The 14,452-nt window shown below is 38.4% G+C and overlaps 1 protein-coding gene across 1 annotated transcript in view; it reads left to right on the top strand.

The window, feature by feature from the left end:
- The window catches only part of TOX (thymocyte selection associated high mobility group box), a 275,115-nt gene that overhangs the window by 206,441 nt on the left and 54,222 nt on the right, over positions 1-14,452 (top strand). The window contains exons 4-5 of the mRNA XM_044294040.1: positions 435-713; positions 12,134-12,364. Coding sequence (XP_044149975.1) covers positions 435-713; positions 12,134-12,364 — 510 coding nt within the window. The remainder of the gene's footprint in view (positions 1-434; positions 714-12,133; positions 12,365-14,452) is intronic.

Here is a 14,452-nt window from a genome sequence, read left to right as displayed (position 1 = left end):
TATACACAGAGGGTGGGCCCTCAGAATCATTTCCTGTGGTGGACCCAAGAGACTTCAGTCTCAGACGGGGCATCACCTGGTATGAAGTCCATATGATCTACAAGGGATATTGGAAGGGATTGTTGAGGTGAGATGTAGATTTTTCACATCAGCTAGTGTGTATCTATGATCAGCTTTCCAGCTCATTAGCCATTGCAGCCATATCATACATAAAGGCTATTTTTGTAAATGTTATTTTTCTGTGTTGTTTTCAGACTAGGATGTCATTTCAGTGCCAACAATTTTCCTGTTTTTATGGAATGGTAAAAATGAAAAGGGACATAATGGCTCAGTGTAATTTGTAGAAGCTTGTAACTGTATGTGCACATATTCTACTGTTTGCATTGTGTCTACTATACTGGAATGATTTTGATAACCTTCTTTTGTTTGATCAGATGCAGAATTTGCAGAATTCAGAAAGGAATCAGTATTCTTCTCACACACAAATGGCAGCTATGAGACCAAGAGTCCAGCCTCAAGATATTCGGCAGGCGGCAATGATGCAGCATGGTCAGCTGACTACAATTAACCAGTCACAGCTCAGCGGTCAGCTTGGTTTAAATATTGGGGGAAACACTGTTGCACATAACTCCCCATCCCCACCTGGAAGCAAATCTGCCACACCTTCACCATCTAGTTCAGTCCATGAAGATGAAGTAGAAGATACAGCAAAGGTATGACGAATTCTATATCTTCTCCTGTCCTGAAGTAATTCTTTCACACTTAATCAAATCTCAGAGATGTACTGTCCGTGGTCTCTAAAGACCGCTCACGTATCAATTGACTTTAATGTGTGTATTCACACATCAGTGGTTTTCCACGGACCGTGGGCCTGTGGTGACAATGAGGAAGCATTCTCTATTTAGTCAGTGATTGCTGCTCCCTGATGCACATTATAGTCTATGGGTGAAAATCACTGACAAAACATGGATTGAATCCGTATTTGGTCTGTGGTTTTCACTGATTGTTGCTAGCAGGGGCATAGCTATAGGGGGTGCAGAGGTAGCAGTCGCTACTGGGCCCCGGAGCCTGAGGGGACCCAAAGACCCTTGTGCCACATAAGAAGACACCGATATTATAGAAAGTGCACGTTGGGAGGGGTTCTGTTATAGATTTTACACTGAGGCCCAGAATGTTCAAGTTACACCTTTGGCTGGGGGGAAGGTGTTGGGTCAAGAATTTGGCATGGGGGCAGATTCCGCGATAGCAGAATCCATAACGGAATTCTTAGATAACCCGAACGTTGTATGCCGAACTTGAAACACAAGTTCGCTCATCACTAGTTATAACCTCCCTTCTGATCCTCAGCTGTCATGTGACCAACACTCTGACTCTCCAACTGACACAGCATCTTATGTGCGGACAGGAAGTCAGTTATTCCATTCATTTCTATCAGTGCATGGATGTGAGTCTCATAGAGTGTTGGTCACATGACACAGCAGAGGAGCAGAAGGGAGTGGATAACTCAAAACTATTGTACAGCCACCAGTAAAAAAAATTACTTTAACTATAATTTACCTTTCTAACGAGGATAATCATTTTTGTGCAAGTGCTTTTTCAAGCCTAATTAGTGCAATTTTTAGTAACATTGTGTTCAACTGTGTAATGTGCTTTGAGGAATTCCTTTTTTGTTAGAGGGATCCCCAAGCAATATGTTGATCACATGGTTTTTCACTGCTGGAAAACCCAGAGATTAGTTGTAAACTGTGGAAGAACCCTAAAGCAAGTAGTCAATTCAACTATCACTACCACAACCTTCCATAGCTCCTGCTCCAGTGGGATATATAAGTCAGACCCTGATGGGGTTTTGTGTACTTTTATTCCATATGCAAATGAGCCATTAAGTGCACTGATGGTAGGCCCAATCCACTGTGTGCATCACGTCTTCTGCCAGCTCCTCCTTTTCCTTCTTAATTGACAGGGTCAGGCAAGATGACTATGCAGGAACCTGCATGATAAATTTGGCACACCTTTAGACTGTCTAGTCTAAGTTTCCACCATGTATAAATTAGCTTACTTTACACAAAAAAATTAAAAATGGCAGCATTTATTTTGAGGCTGACAGAGACCCTTATTGAAATTGAGGCTCACTTACTTTTTTCAACCTAATAGTTTTCTTAAAATCCTTGCCCAGTAGCTCCAGAGCAAGCCAAGCCTGTAGTCCACTCAATACAGTGCACAATCTTGGAAGTCCTCATACTCCCGCCTTCTCTCGCTGCTTATAGGCAGCCTTCCATCTTTCTGCAGTATAAAAACAAAGCTATCAATCATCCATGAGAGGGCGGAGGTAGCTGCATCTTATAAATATTGGGACTTTAGTGCTTAACACGCAGTGGAGCTTCTCATTGGGGCTTTTAGAAAAAAAATAGACCAAAAAAGTTTCATAAAGGTCCCAACTCATGAACCTCCATCCATGACACCAGTGGCATAACTAGAATTGACTTGGCTCCACAGAGCATTTTTGAACACCTCCCCTCCTCTTGTGCAACCCTCATTTCTGCGGCTAGTCAAGATTGGTCTCTCAGACCAGGCCAGGCAGCCACTCTGTCCGTTTCCTACACATATATACTGTATGTCATGTCACTGTGTATAGTGTCACTATATAATGTCATTGTATAATACAATAAAATCTTTCAGTCCTCCTCCTGGGCGGGCCCCTTCTGAGTTTGGGCCCTGTTGCAGCCGCTTCCCCTGCTTTCACTATAGCTACGCCCCTGCATCACACTTACCAGTGGCTCAATTACTTGAAGTGAGCCTTCATTTTAACATATTTCCTTGTTATGGATCTGTCATAAATATATTTTCTTCTATTCCAATCTATGTGCAGGGATCTGATGTATGGAGTCCTGTTAGAATACCAGATTTTTAATTAGTTGTCTGCAATCCAAACCCTGTGACATTTTCCATGGGTTTGCCCTCCCTGCAGTATATTCTGCACAATTGCACTAATTTTCACAGCAATTATAACATTCTTCCTGTGCTACTCTAGTAAATAACGTATGCCTCTGCCATATGTCATGCAGGAATGCTAACTCAGTAAAGGACAAAAGCTTGTGCTTATGATTAAACATAGGCAGGGAAAAATATGACTGCAAGAACCTGAGAAAGTAATTGAAAGACTGCAGGGTACAAAGTAACATGATTTGAGGACCTTCCAGCAAAAAACCAAATGCATATTCTTGAGCAAACATATGTCTCCCACAACAACGTCGTGTTAGGCGTGTATGTACTAAGATTTCTGTGCCAAACAAAATTCTGAGGTATGTAAATGTAAAAATACGTTGAATCTTGCACACCACCTGAGGCAATCCTGTATCCTCAGATGAAAGAAATATCCAGTGTACGAAATGTTACATTGTACTCCATTTACCTTAGTCCTCGGTTCACAGGAGGCAAGTTTTTACAGTTTTGTACAGCAGGATTTTTTTTCCGGTAATTATTTGTACCAATTAAGTATAGTTATATTTTCCTATATGTCCTACGGATAGTCGAAACAAGTAAAACAATCGTTACCCTACAATTCTGTTACTATTAGTAATTTTAATAAGCCCTTCCCTTTGGGTAATATTCCAGGTAAGTTTAGTAGACATGGCGACACAGAAAAATTGACAGACATGTAGGGAGGAGATAACAGATCTTTAAAGAGCTGGTCTATACTTATATTTTGAATGTGTGGCACATAGTCATCAGTTCAAGGGGTTTTCTGCACCAGGATAGGTTTCAGGATGAGATCAGTGGGTCGGTCTAACACATTGCACCCAAAACATTCAGCCATTTTTAGGCAGGTGCCAGTTCAGGAAACTATACATTGGATGACGCTAGAAACAGAAGGTTCTGTCCACTGTTTCGTGGCCATGCTAGGGTACTGCAGCTTAGCTCCCATTCACACGAATAAAAGCTGAGCTTCAGTATGCTGGCGCCAGAAACTACACAGTGGATAAAGCCTTCCATCTACGCCATAGTTTCAGGTCCCTACAGCTGGCTAAAGCAGCTAATTGGTGGGTTTTCGAGTTGTCACACTCCAATCGATCTGATCACCAATCCCCAAGATTGGTGATCAGTGACTAAGTACCGGAAAACTCCTTTAAACTCCATGGTAAACTTGCCAATTCCTATTTCCAGGTCCAGTGGAAAGAGCAACTTAAAAAAAAAATTCCCATGGGGTTTTTCTCATTGCAGTCAATAGGAGAAAGTGGTTGAAGCCAAACACTGGTCAGTTATCCAGTATACCTTCAGTGTGAGCTTCTAGTTTGATTGAAAATATCATCTGGAAAATATTTCAAATAATATCACATACTATCCTCAGGACTGTATTCTAATTCACACGATTAGGTGGATCAATTACAGTCTCACAATACAGGAACTTAAACTTTTTTTTTTTAGTAAGAGGATAAGATGCTTTCCAAAGGCACTCTAACATCTGTATATGAGGGTGGAAGGTAAAAACACAGCATGACTGTAGTTTAATGAGTTTTGTTGGCTTTGCTTCAAGCCTCTCTAGCAGCCTTCTTCCCTTGTGAGCCTTGCCAAGAGGAAAGCTGATGGTCACTCCCCTATTTAAATGGACATCTTTAAGGCTCATTTAGACAACAGTTTGTGTTGTGTGGTCCACAAATTGGGAATCCGCAAAACAAGGATACCAGCTGTGTGCATTCTGTATTTTGCCAGCCCTATGATACAAATGCCTATTCTCGTCTGCAATTGCAGACAAAAATAGCACATGCTCTATCTTTTTGCGGATCCACATCTTTTGTGGCATCATTGAAATGAATGGGTCTGCATCCGTTCTGCAAAATTGCATGCAGACAAATATGGTCGTATGAATCATTTTTAAATTAAACACTTATTATTTTCTGAAAGACATTTTTCAGTAGGGTTTTATTAAACATTTTGAAACATTTGGTGTATCACAGTGCATACAAGGCTGCAGAATACCATTCATAATGAAGTCCATATAAGAGGTTGTCTGAAGGCTTGGTCTCCAGCCCTTTTCTCTCCCCTCCTGAATTATCTTCCAAGCTGATGTATGGCCAAATCAAAGATGAACTCTTGAATAAATACAGACCCCATATTGCCTTTAAAAATAGACACCAGAACCCCTTAAAATTACATATTCCAAACCAGACCCCCACTTAAAACAGCAGACCCTCTAGAATCAAATCAAAAGCAACCCTTTGTTTACAGACTAGACCCCAAATTACCCCTTTACAGACCTCCTTTTCACATACTCACCTCTTATCATTACTGTACTCCCCCATGCTATCTGGCTATCAGGAGTTGAGTAAGAGGGGGAGATTTGCTGGCTCTTATGTGAGTCTCAATTTTCCCTTTTTCCAGAAGTGTCCCAAACATTCTGGAAAAGTGCAAATATGGCTATAGGATATGGACACTATTGAACTGAAATTTTATTTTGTTTATTTGCTTCATAAATTCAGAATAAGAATGTCACGGAAGGTGTACAGAAAACTAGAAGACACAAAATGAAGATCCAACTGACTGGATTCAAAACTAAGGAACAAAAGGGAGAGCCCTGCATCAGACCTGGCTCTCTCCCTAACTGCTCAGCCTATGCAAAAATCCCAATGGTAGATGATCGCATATCCTCGTACCTCGACTGTATTACACTTGAACACCCTATAATAGTGAGGGGACACGACCACCGGCTCCCTACACTTGATACAGAGGGAGTCAGGGTCACCTGGGATCCAGCAAACAGGAAAACACAAATGAACGAACAAAACTGATCTGTAGAAGACTCAGTAGTAGGATCAGCATGCACACACTCCAGGAAGTAATATAAACCGCAAAGTGATGCAGTATGGGGAGGGATTTAAAGGGATGCAATCGGTGCAACTACATGACAGCTGAGAGAGGCTAACGAGATGAGAAAATGAAAGCAAAACAAAAGGAACCTCAAGGAGGAGGTTCTGAAGGACGTCTGTCAGAGCTTCTCAGATGTCTGGTGGTGACAAAGATAATTTTCTAAACCCAGACCAGATCTACCAGTTAAAAGACCCAGATTTAGATTCCCCTGTTCACAAATGCAAGACCATTCCCATGTTTACAGACCTCCAGACCAGGCCCCCTGTTTATAGACCCAAGACCCCTGTTTATAGACCCCCTGTTTATAGACCCCAAAAATAAAACTGTGCTAAAACAACCAATTTTTGGGGTCACCTTACCCCATAAAGTGTTATAATGAATGTTCAAAAAATCATATGTACCCAAAAATAGTACCAATAAAACTGGCACCTTATTCCCTAGTTCCCAAAATGGGGTCACTTTTTGGGAGTTTCTACTGTAAGGGTGCATCAGGGGGGCTTCAAATGGGACATGGCATCTAAAAACCAGTTTAGCAAAATCTGCCTTTTTTTCTGTGCCCTGCTGTGTGCCGATACAGCAATTTATGACCACATATGGGGTGTTTCTGTAAACCGCAGAATCTGGGTAATAAATATTGAGTTTTGTTTGGCTGTTAACCCTCGATGTGTTAAAAAAAAATTGGATTAAAATGGAAAATCTACCAAAAAAGTGAAATTTAAAAATTTGATCTCCAGTTTCCTTTAATTCTTGTGGGACGCCTAAAGGGTTAACAAAGTTTGTAAAATCTGTTTTAGGTAACTTAAGGGGTGTAGTTTCTACAATGGGGTCATTTATGGGGGTATCCACTATGTAAGCCCCACAAAGTGACTTCAGACCTGAACTTGTCCTTAAAAAAGTGGGTTTTGGCAATTTTCTAAAATTTTTTAAGGATTTCTTCTAAATTTATAAGCCTTCTAACAGCCTAAAAAAATTAAATGACATTTCTAAATAGATGCCAACATAAAGTAGACATATGGGGATTGTTAAGTAATAAATATTTTATGAGGTTTTGAAAAGCAGAGAAATTAAAATTTAGAAAATTGTGAATTTTTCAAAATTTTGGGTAAATTTGGGATTTTTTCATAAATAAAGGTGAAATATATTGACTCAAATTTATGACTATCATGAAGTACAATGTGTCACGAGAAAACAATCTCTGAATGGCTTGGATAAGTAAAAGCGTTCCAAAGTTATTGCCACATAAAGTGAGATATGTCAGATTTAGGCCTGGTCAGGAAGGGAGCAAATGGCCTGGATGTGAAGTGGTTAAACAACTTTCTAAATTGTCTTTATTGAAAACTTTCCAACCATTTTGCTTCTGTAGAGTAAGTCCTTTAGCTAGCTGGTGGCACTGCTGAATCTAACATAGTTCTGACAGCGAACTGCTCATGGCTATATCAGCCATGATAGCCTTTTCTCAATGACATATATCAGCAGGTAGGTATACACCGTAAATCACAATGGGGTAAGAGGGAAAGTCTTTAGGGATTGCAGATCACCTAAGCTGTACTGTATCGGAGAGCACACACATATACTGCAGGGAGAGGGGGAAACAAGTAGATCTATAAATAAAAGTCCAGCACGCTCACTTTGGTCAGTTATCCGAACCATAGTAGGGATCTATGGTTTGCTCACTGATTTTCCAGGGTGTCCATAAAAAAATGTTGACTGCCTGTGATTTTTGGATAATTTGTCCAGAGAAAAAGGAAAAAACGGATCGTCAACCCTGCTTATGGGCTGTAGAATTATAAATCAGTACAGGAACTTCTATCCGGAATTTATTACTGGGAGGGACATGTCTGAAGATAGGAGGAGGTTTCAAACTGAATATCACAGGGACTGAAAAAGAATGAAGGAATAAAGATTGCAACCAAAAATTTAGGAGGTCATTTATTTAGACCAGGGTTTTAGACACTGGTCTTAAAAACCTCTATATCTGGAGGTGGATCAGCCGAAGTTATGAAAAGACACCGGTCTGTACATAACGTTGGTGCATCCAGCGCCAGTTCTAAATGTAAGACAGCTTCCTAGACGGACATGTCGGCCTGAACAGGGAAAAGTCGCTGATTGCGGCGCAAATAACATTTGTGCCACAATCTGCACCGGAAATACACCTAATATAGGCTTATTTCTGGATAATAAATGACCCCCCATTTTAACTAAAGGTAACCACTGGCAGACAGTATGTAAAAATTATTTTCTATGTTTATAGCCTTTAAGTATTGCCGTATTTACATAAAACATCTTTAAATTCAATTCACTATTACCGGTATTTTTCTCAATAGGTACCGTACATGTAAATGATATTCCAAATTCGTATTTATTAAAGGCCATCTAAATAAGAATTTTATCAACAATTCATATGAGCTAATACCATTTGCTCTTCAATTTACAACATGTAAATTGTGCCAAATGTGAAAACATTGTAATAATACAAATGACAGCAAAGAAATGATAGATATACACGTTTACATTTACTCTTTATTATAACATCTGCAAACTATTAAGAGAACTTTTGGCCTTATTTTAGCACAATAGTGTTTTCAGATTAACATATACATTATTACACATAGTTTGAAACTATGAGCACTTATCTTGTATGACCACAGACAAAAAGTAAACAAAAAGACACAATTGTTGCCATGAATGATTCCCGATGACTGTGTAATGCATTTTTCTTCAGGCATAAAATACTCAATGGGTTTTTTTTTATTTTTTTTTGTGGTTGCAAATAGAATCACTATTTCCATATAAATAAGTCATTTCAATATAATTGCTCTCAAATTGTTATCACATGTGGAAAAACGTATTTGGGAAAGCTGCTCATTGTGTCATTGTTAAACTTTGTATTTAGTGTAGAATTGTAGATGTTTCTTTACAGGTAATTGTTGGAGATAAAAAAATACACTAAAATGTAGTTTTCCTCTAATACATATAAATAAATTCTTTGCCTCATCTTTGCTAGTATTTTATTGCCTGTTTTTACTACTTTAGCTAAATTTAAAGTAGTAATATAGCTACTTTCCATATATAAATAATTCAGAGTTTAAGGAAGCAAATATGTAGGCCCTAATTTTCAAAGGGAACGTGTCATCAGAAAATGACCTGCTGTTTAAATCACTGTTTAATATATTTTTAAATAATTTTTGATGATGTTGTTATTTAAAATTTTCCATGTCACTTTTTATATATAAACTAAAACCACAAATCCTGCAGTTTTCGCCCTGGCCACTGTGTCTAATAATTGGCGCCACTCCTTGGTTTGTACATATTACTTTACTACCGTTAACTCATTCTAATCCTGCCTGTAATTATATCACCTCTGTGTGTAGATAAGACAGGATCCACCATTCACAATAGGTGCTTGTCAAAGCTTATTTATTTCTTCCTTGTACAATGACTTCTGCACAGGTTAGGCCAAGTTCACACTTCAGTTATTTGGTCAGTTATTTCCATCAGTTATTGTGAGCCAAAACCAGGTGTGAGTCAAAAAATACAGATTAGGTACAAATCAAATAATTATACCTTATTTCAGTGTAGGCTTCACTACAGGTTTTGGCTCACAATAACTGATGAAATAACTGAAGTGTGAACTTGGCCTTACAAATCATGCCTTGAAAACTCTCCCATGTAAGTCAATAGGGTCCCCTTCTGACCATTGTGTCTATGGCCCATGGGGCTGCCATAAATAAATTTATTGTGCTTTGTAAATGCTGTTAAGAACTGCTCAGTCAAGATGGCCGCCCCATAATAATGTTCAGACAAATAAAATAAAAATAAAAATCTACAGTCAGAAATTTAAAACAGATAAAAAAAAGTGTTACTATCTGATTTTAAAATTGTTTGTGACACATGTCCTTTAAATATAGAAAATATATATAAATATATATTTATTAGAGATGAGCCTATCACTCCAAATTCGTTTCGGGTCCAATTCAGCCAAATTCAATTTGGATCCACATAAATTCTACCTTAAAAGTGCTCTAATTGCCTGGAAAAGTCTCTGTCTCTTTATCTCCTCCACTTGAGTTTCTGTAAATCCAAATTTCTGGAAAAATTCTAACTGAATTTTAGATTTTTAGAATCGATCCACTCATCTCTAACTATCATACATTCACTCGTACTCCATGAGTAATATGGTAATATCACAGGTATAACCTAATTTTCGCGTCATTATTGTGTGATTCTGTAGAACCATTAATATGGACAGTAAAATTAAGCTTTATTTTGTCTTTGTGATTTAATTTTAATTCTAAATATGATGTCTGGAATGTTAAGGGGTTGCTATGGGAAGCACGTCCAATTTCTGTCTGCTAGATAAACCTTCGTCATAGTGTTCTCATTTGGTTTACCCAGCTTTTGTGTAAAGGGTATACAGATTTATAGAGATTAGTCAGCAACCAAGCTCATTTGTTGGTTTTGAATCCTGAAAGAATTGCAGCTTTATTTACATAGTTGATAAGGTCTAAAAAATACACATGTCCCTCAAGTTCAACCTGTAATCCTACAGTGTTGTCATGTACCCTGATATTACACCTTGTGTGCCCCAAAATTACTTACATTGTCCACAGTAATGACATCTGGCAGCTCCCATTTAGTAATGTTAACAATTGTCTTTAAGCCCCGATCTTGTTCATGTTAGTCATCCACATGTGATGACAAAATGCCAGGATTATCCTATGTTTTCATTAGTCTATGTAAAAACCACCATAGATAGTTAATCTGAGTTGGACGGCTAATATAAAATACTGAGTAAACCCTTCAAAAAGCAAAAAAATAAAAATAAAATCGCCAAATTTTCTAAGCTCCACTATATACAGTGTTATCTATACCTTTGAGAAGATCACCTTCTAGGAGGCCACTGTTCACTGCAAATTTGGGAGGTTTCACTGTATTTAGAAGGTTTTACAATTTATAATATATCATAATTCTACCATAATAAAACAGAACAGAATGACAGAAATTATGATCCAGCCAACATCATAAGTAATGGCAAGTAAATATCTCTGAAATGAAAGTGCTGTGCTATATAGAAATGTGTTCTGCATAAATATATTACATATCCTTCATAGTGAAGAATAATGAATAACATACTATATATAAAAAAAAAACATGACAGAAGACATGCATTACAAACACAACCATAATGAGAAACACATGCAGATGGAGGTCTGTAATGTTTAACTTTATCTTGTTTTAGCTCAGATCTGTTGACATCTTCACACTGACTTTTTTATTGTTCATTTACTTCCTAAATGCAAAAAATCAAGCAACTAATCTGCTATCATTTTCTTGCTGTAGAGTCTGTACAACAGCTCCTGACTGCTGTCAGCTGACATCATGCGTTCTCTCTGCTCTCCACCTCTTCCCTTTCAGAGTAGCGCAGCAGGGAGGGGGAGGAAGTTGTACACACTGTAAGCTGTATAAGGATACATTCACACTAGCGTTTTTGCTGGATCTGGCAGGGTTCAGCAAAAAGCGCTTCTGTTACTGATGTTACAACCATCTACATTCTTTATGAACGGATCCGGTTGTATTATCTTTAACATAGCCAAGAGAGATCCGTTATGAACTCCATTAAAAGTCAATGAGGGACGGATCCGTTTTCTATTGTGTCAGAGATAAACTGATCCGTCTCCATTGACTTGCATTGTGGGTCATGACAGATCCGTCTTGCTCCACGTCCCATGACGGAAAGAAAACCGCAGCATGCTACAGTTTGCTCTCCAGTATGAGAACGGTATGGAATGTATTTTGGAGCACTCCGTTCTGTTCAGTTACGTTTTGTCCCCATTGACAATGAATGGGGACAAAACGGAAGTGTTTTTCTCCGGTATTGAGATCCTATGAGGGATTTCAATACCGTAAAATAGAAATGCTAGTGTGAAAGTAGCCTTAGAGAGGGAGGAAAGTCAGGGGAAAGAGATAGATTACATAGGCAGCATTGGTGAGGAATTAATTACTAAAACAGATATACCAGGAGAGTGGACAGATTCTCTTTAAGAGTTAAACCAAGAACAACAACATTCAGAAGTGGAATACAATGAATCATGATGTTGTCAAATAAAATAATTCTCTGTGCTATGCTTGACTTTTGATTTATAGCATTATATAAGATATGCATGGGTGTAACTATAAGATAAGCATAGCAGCTGCTGGCAGCTCTTTGATTTTTTTATACTGATAATTATTCTTTGGTAAAGAGGCATAATACAATATCTCTTTATTACAGATCAGTAGTGCTGAAAAACGGCCAGCCCCAGATGTAGGAAAGAAGCCAAAAACACCAAAAAAGAAGAAAAAGAAGGACCCAAATGAGCCCCAGAAGCCAGTGTCAGCGTACGCACTATTCTTCCGGGACACACAAGCAGCCATCAAAGGCCAAAACCCAAATGCCACCTTTGGAGAAGTATCCAAAATAGTAGCCTCAATGTGGGATGGACTCGGAGAGGAGCAGAAACAGGTAACTATGTTGTAAAGTATATTGCCACCAGTGAAAATTTTATGTTTTGTCTAAAATGATGTTTAAAACGGATAGAGACAGAGGGGATATGATAGAAACTTTTAAATACATATGGGAATCAACAAGGTAAAAGAGGAGAGAATATTTAAAAGAAGAAAAACTGCTACAAGAGGACATACGTTTTAAATTAGAGGGGCAAAGGTTTAATAGTAATATCAGGAAGTATTACTTTACTGAGAGAGTAGTGGATGCATGGAATAGCCTTCCTGCAGAAGTGGTAGCTGCAAATACAGTGAAGGAGTTTAAGCATGCATGGGATAGACATAAGGACCTATCCTTCATATAAGATAGGGCCAGGGACTATTCATAGTATTCAGTATATTGGGCAGACTAGATGGGCCAAATGGTTCTTATCTGCCGACACATTCTATGTTTCTATAGTCACTTTCATATTCAGTGCTAGAAAATGAGAGGTTTCTTCTATTGCAGTTATAAGAACTATTGTATTTTTATCCTCCTAGAATTTCAGTCCTTTGAAAAGCTTTTGTGCTCCATCAGTTGCCATCTCGTCTTCTTTCTATTATAAAGATGAATTGAATTTTTTAACATCCAAAAATATGCTGCTCATAATCCTCCTTACCACTCTGTTTGTAAGAGTCCACATACTGTGTAAGAGACTGCCTTCCCACCGAGCATGAGCACATAGACAACCTCCGAAATATCCTGCAGCCACATGTGCAGTGTTCTTTCTGGGCTCAAACGAGAAATGCCTGTTGTGTTTTAAGGAATTACAGTTACATCAATAGGCAATGTATGGCTTTTATTAAGATTGCTTTAAAAGACTCATTCAGTTATTGCATCTCACTGAGCCATCATTATAAGGATTGCATGTATTCTACACGTTTTCTTGCTTCATAGCAAATCAAAGAACCTCCTACTGTAACTGATAAGCGAGTGGTATAGAAATGTAATGTGTCACACTGGAGCATCGAAGCAAAAAATAATAATCCATCTTATTAGTAGCTTTTCAAACAATGTTGGGCCTTAGTTGCAGCAAGTATGTTAAATAGAAGTTCGCATTTTTCAGTTTCCTGTTTTCGGTCAAATTGCTTTATTAATGTTGTTATTTTAACCACGAAAATATGTTACCAATATAAATTAGAAACTTTAGATAGAACAGATACAAAGTCAATGTAATACCAATATCTGTGATGTATTCAAGGTTATAGGGGTTAAAATTGATGACCTATCATCAGTATGGGAATGGTAGGGGTCCGATTCCCAGCACTCCTGATGATCAGGTGTAAGAAGGGGCCATAGTGCTCTGACCTCTTAGACCACTTTCACATGGTGCGTCGTGGGAAAATGCGTGATTGAGTGCAAAGCGTTTTATTGCCTTTTGCACGTGCATGAGAAAAATCTGCATGTTTGGTACCCAGACCCGAACCCGGACTTCTTCACAGAAGTTCGGGTTTGGGTTAGGTGTTGTGTAGATTTTATTATTTTCCACTATAACATGGTTATAAGGTAAAATAATAGCATTCTTAATACAGAATGCTTAGTAAAATGCCCATTGAGCGGTTAAAAATAATAAACAAATTTAACTCACCCCATCCACTTGGTCGCGTAGCGGATCTCCTCTTCTTTCTTCAGGACCTGGGTAAAAGACCTTTGATGTCACTGCGCTCATCACATGGTCCATCACCATGGTGATGGACCATGTGATGAGCGCAGTGACGTCATCAAAGGTCCTTTACCCAGGTCCTGAAGAAAAAAGAGGAGATCCGCTACACATTACCAAGAACATACCATATACACGACTGTGCTTTCTATACTATGAAGAGAATAACTTCATTCAAGTGTTGCGGCTCCTTCAAAGAGTTGATTTCATTGTATATGAAAAACAGAGCTCTGTTGTTTGTTACAAATAATAAAATTCAGTTTAGCTAGAGCTGCGATAGGGTAAGCTGAGTGAAAATAGATTTATTATGGAGCTTAACATGAGCTACATGAGGCTGTATTTGGTAAGCTTTATGTAACTGCATTGCAGGCAGGAAAGAACCTAAAAAAGGGGGTCAGTCAGCACAT

This window comes from Bufo gargarizans, chromosome 5 (assembly GCF_014858855.1).
Source record: "Bufo gargarizans isolate SCDJY-AF-19 chromosome 5, ASM1485885v1, whole genome shotgun sequence".
NCBI classification, from domain to species: Eukaryota; Metazoa; Chordata; class Amphibia; order Anura; family Bufonidae; genus Bufo; species Bufo gargarizans.
This window is presented reverse-complemented; position numbering and strand designations above follow the sequence as displayed.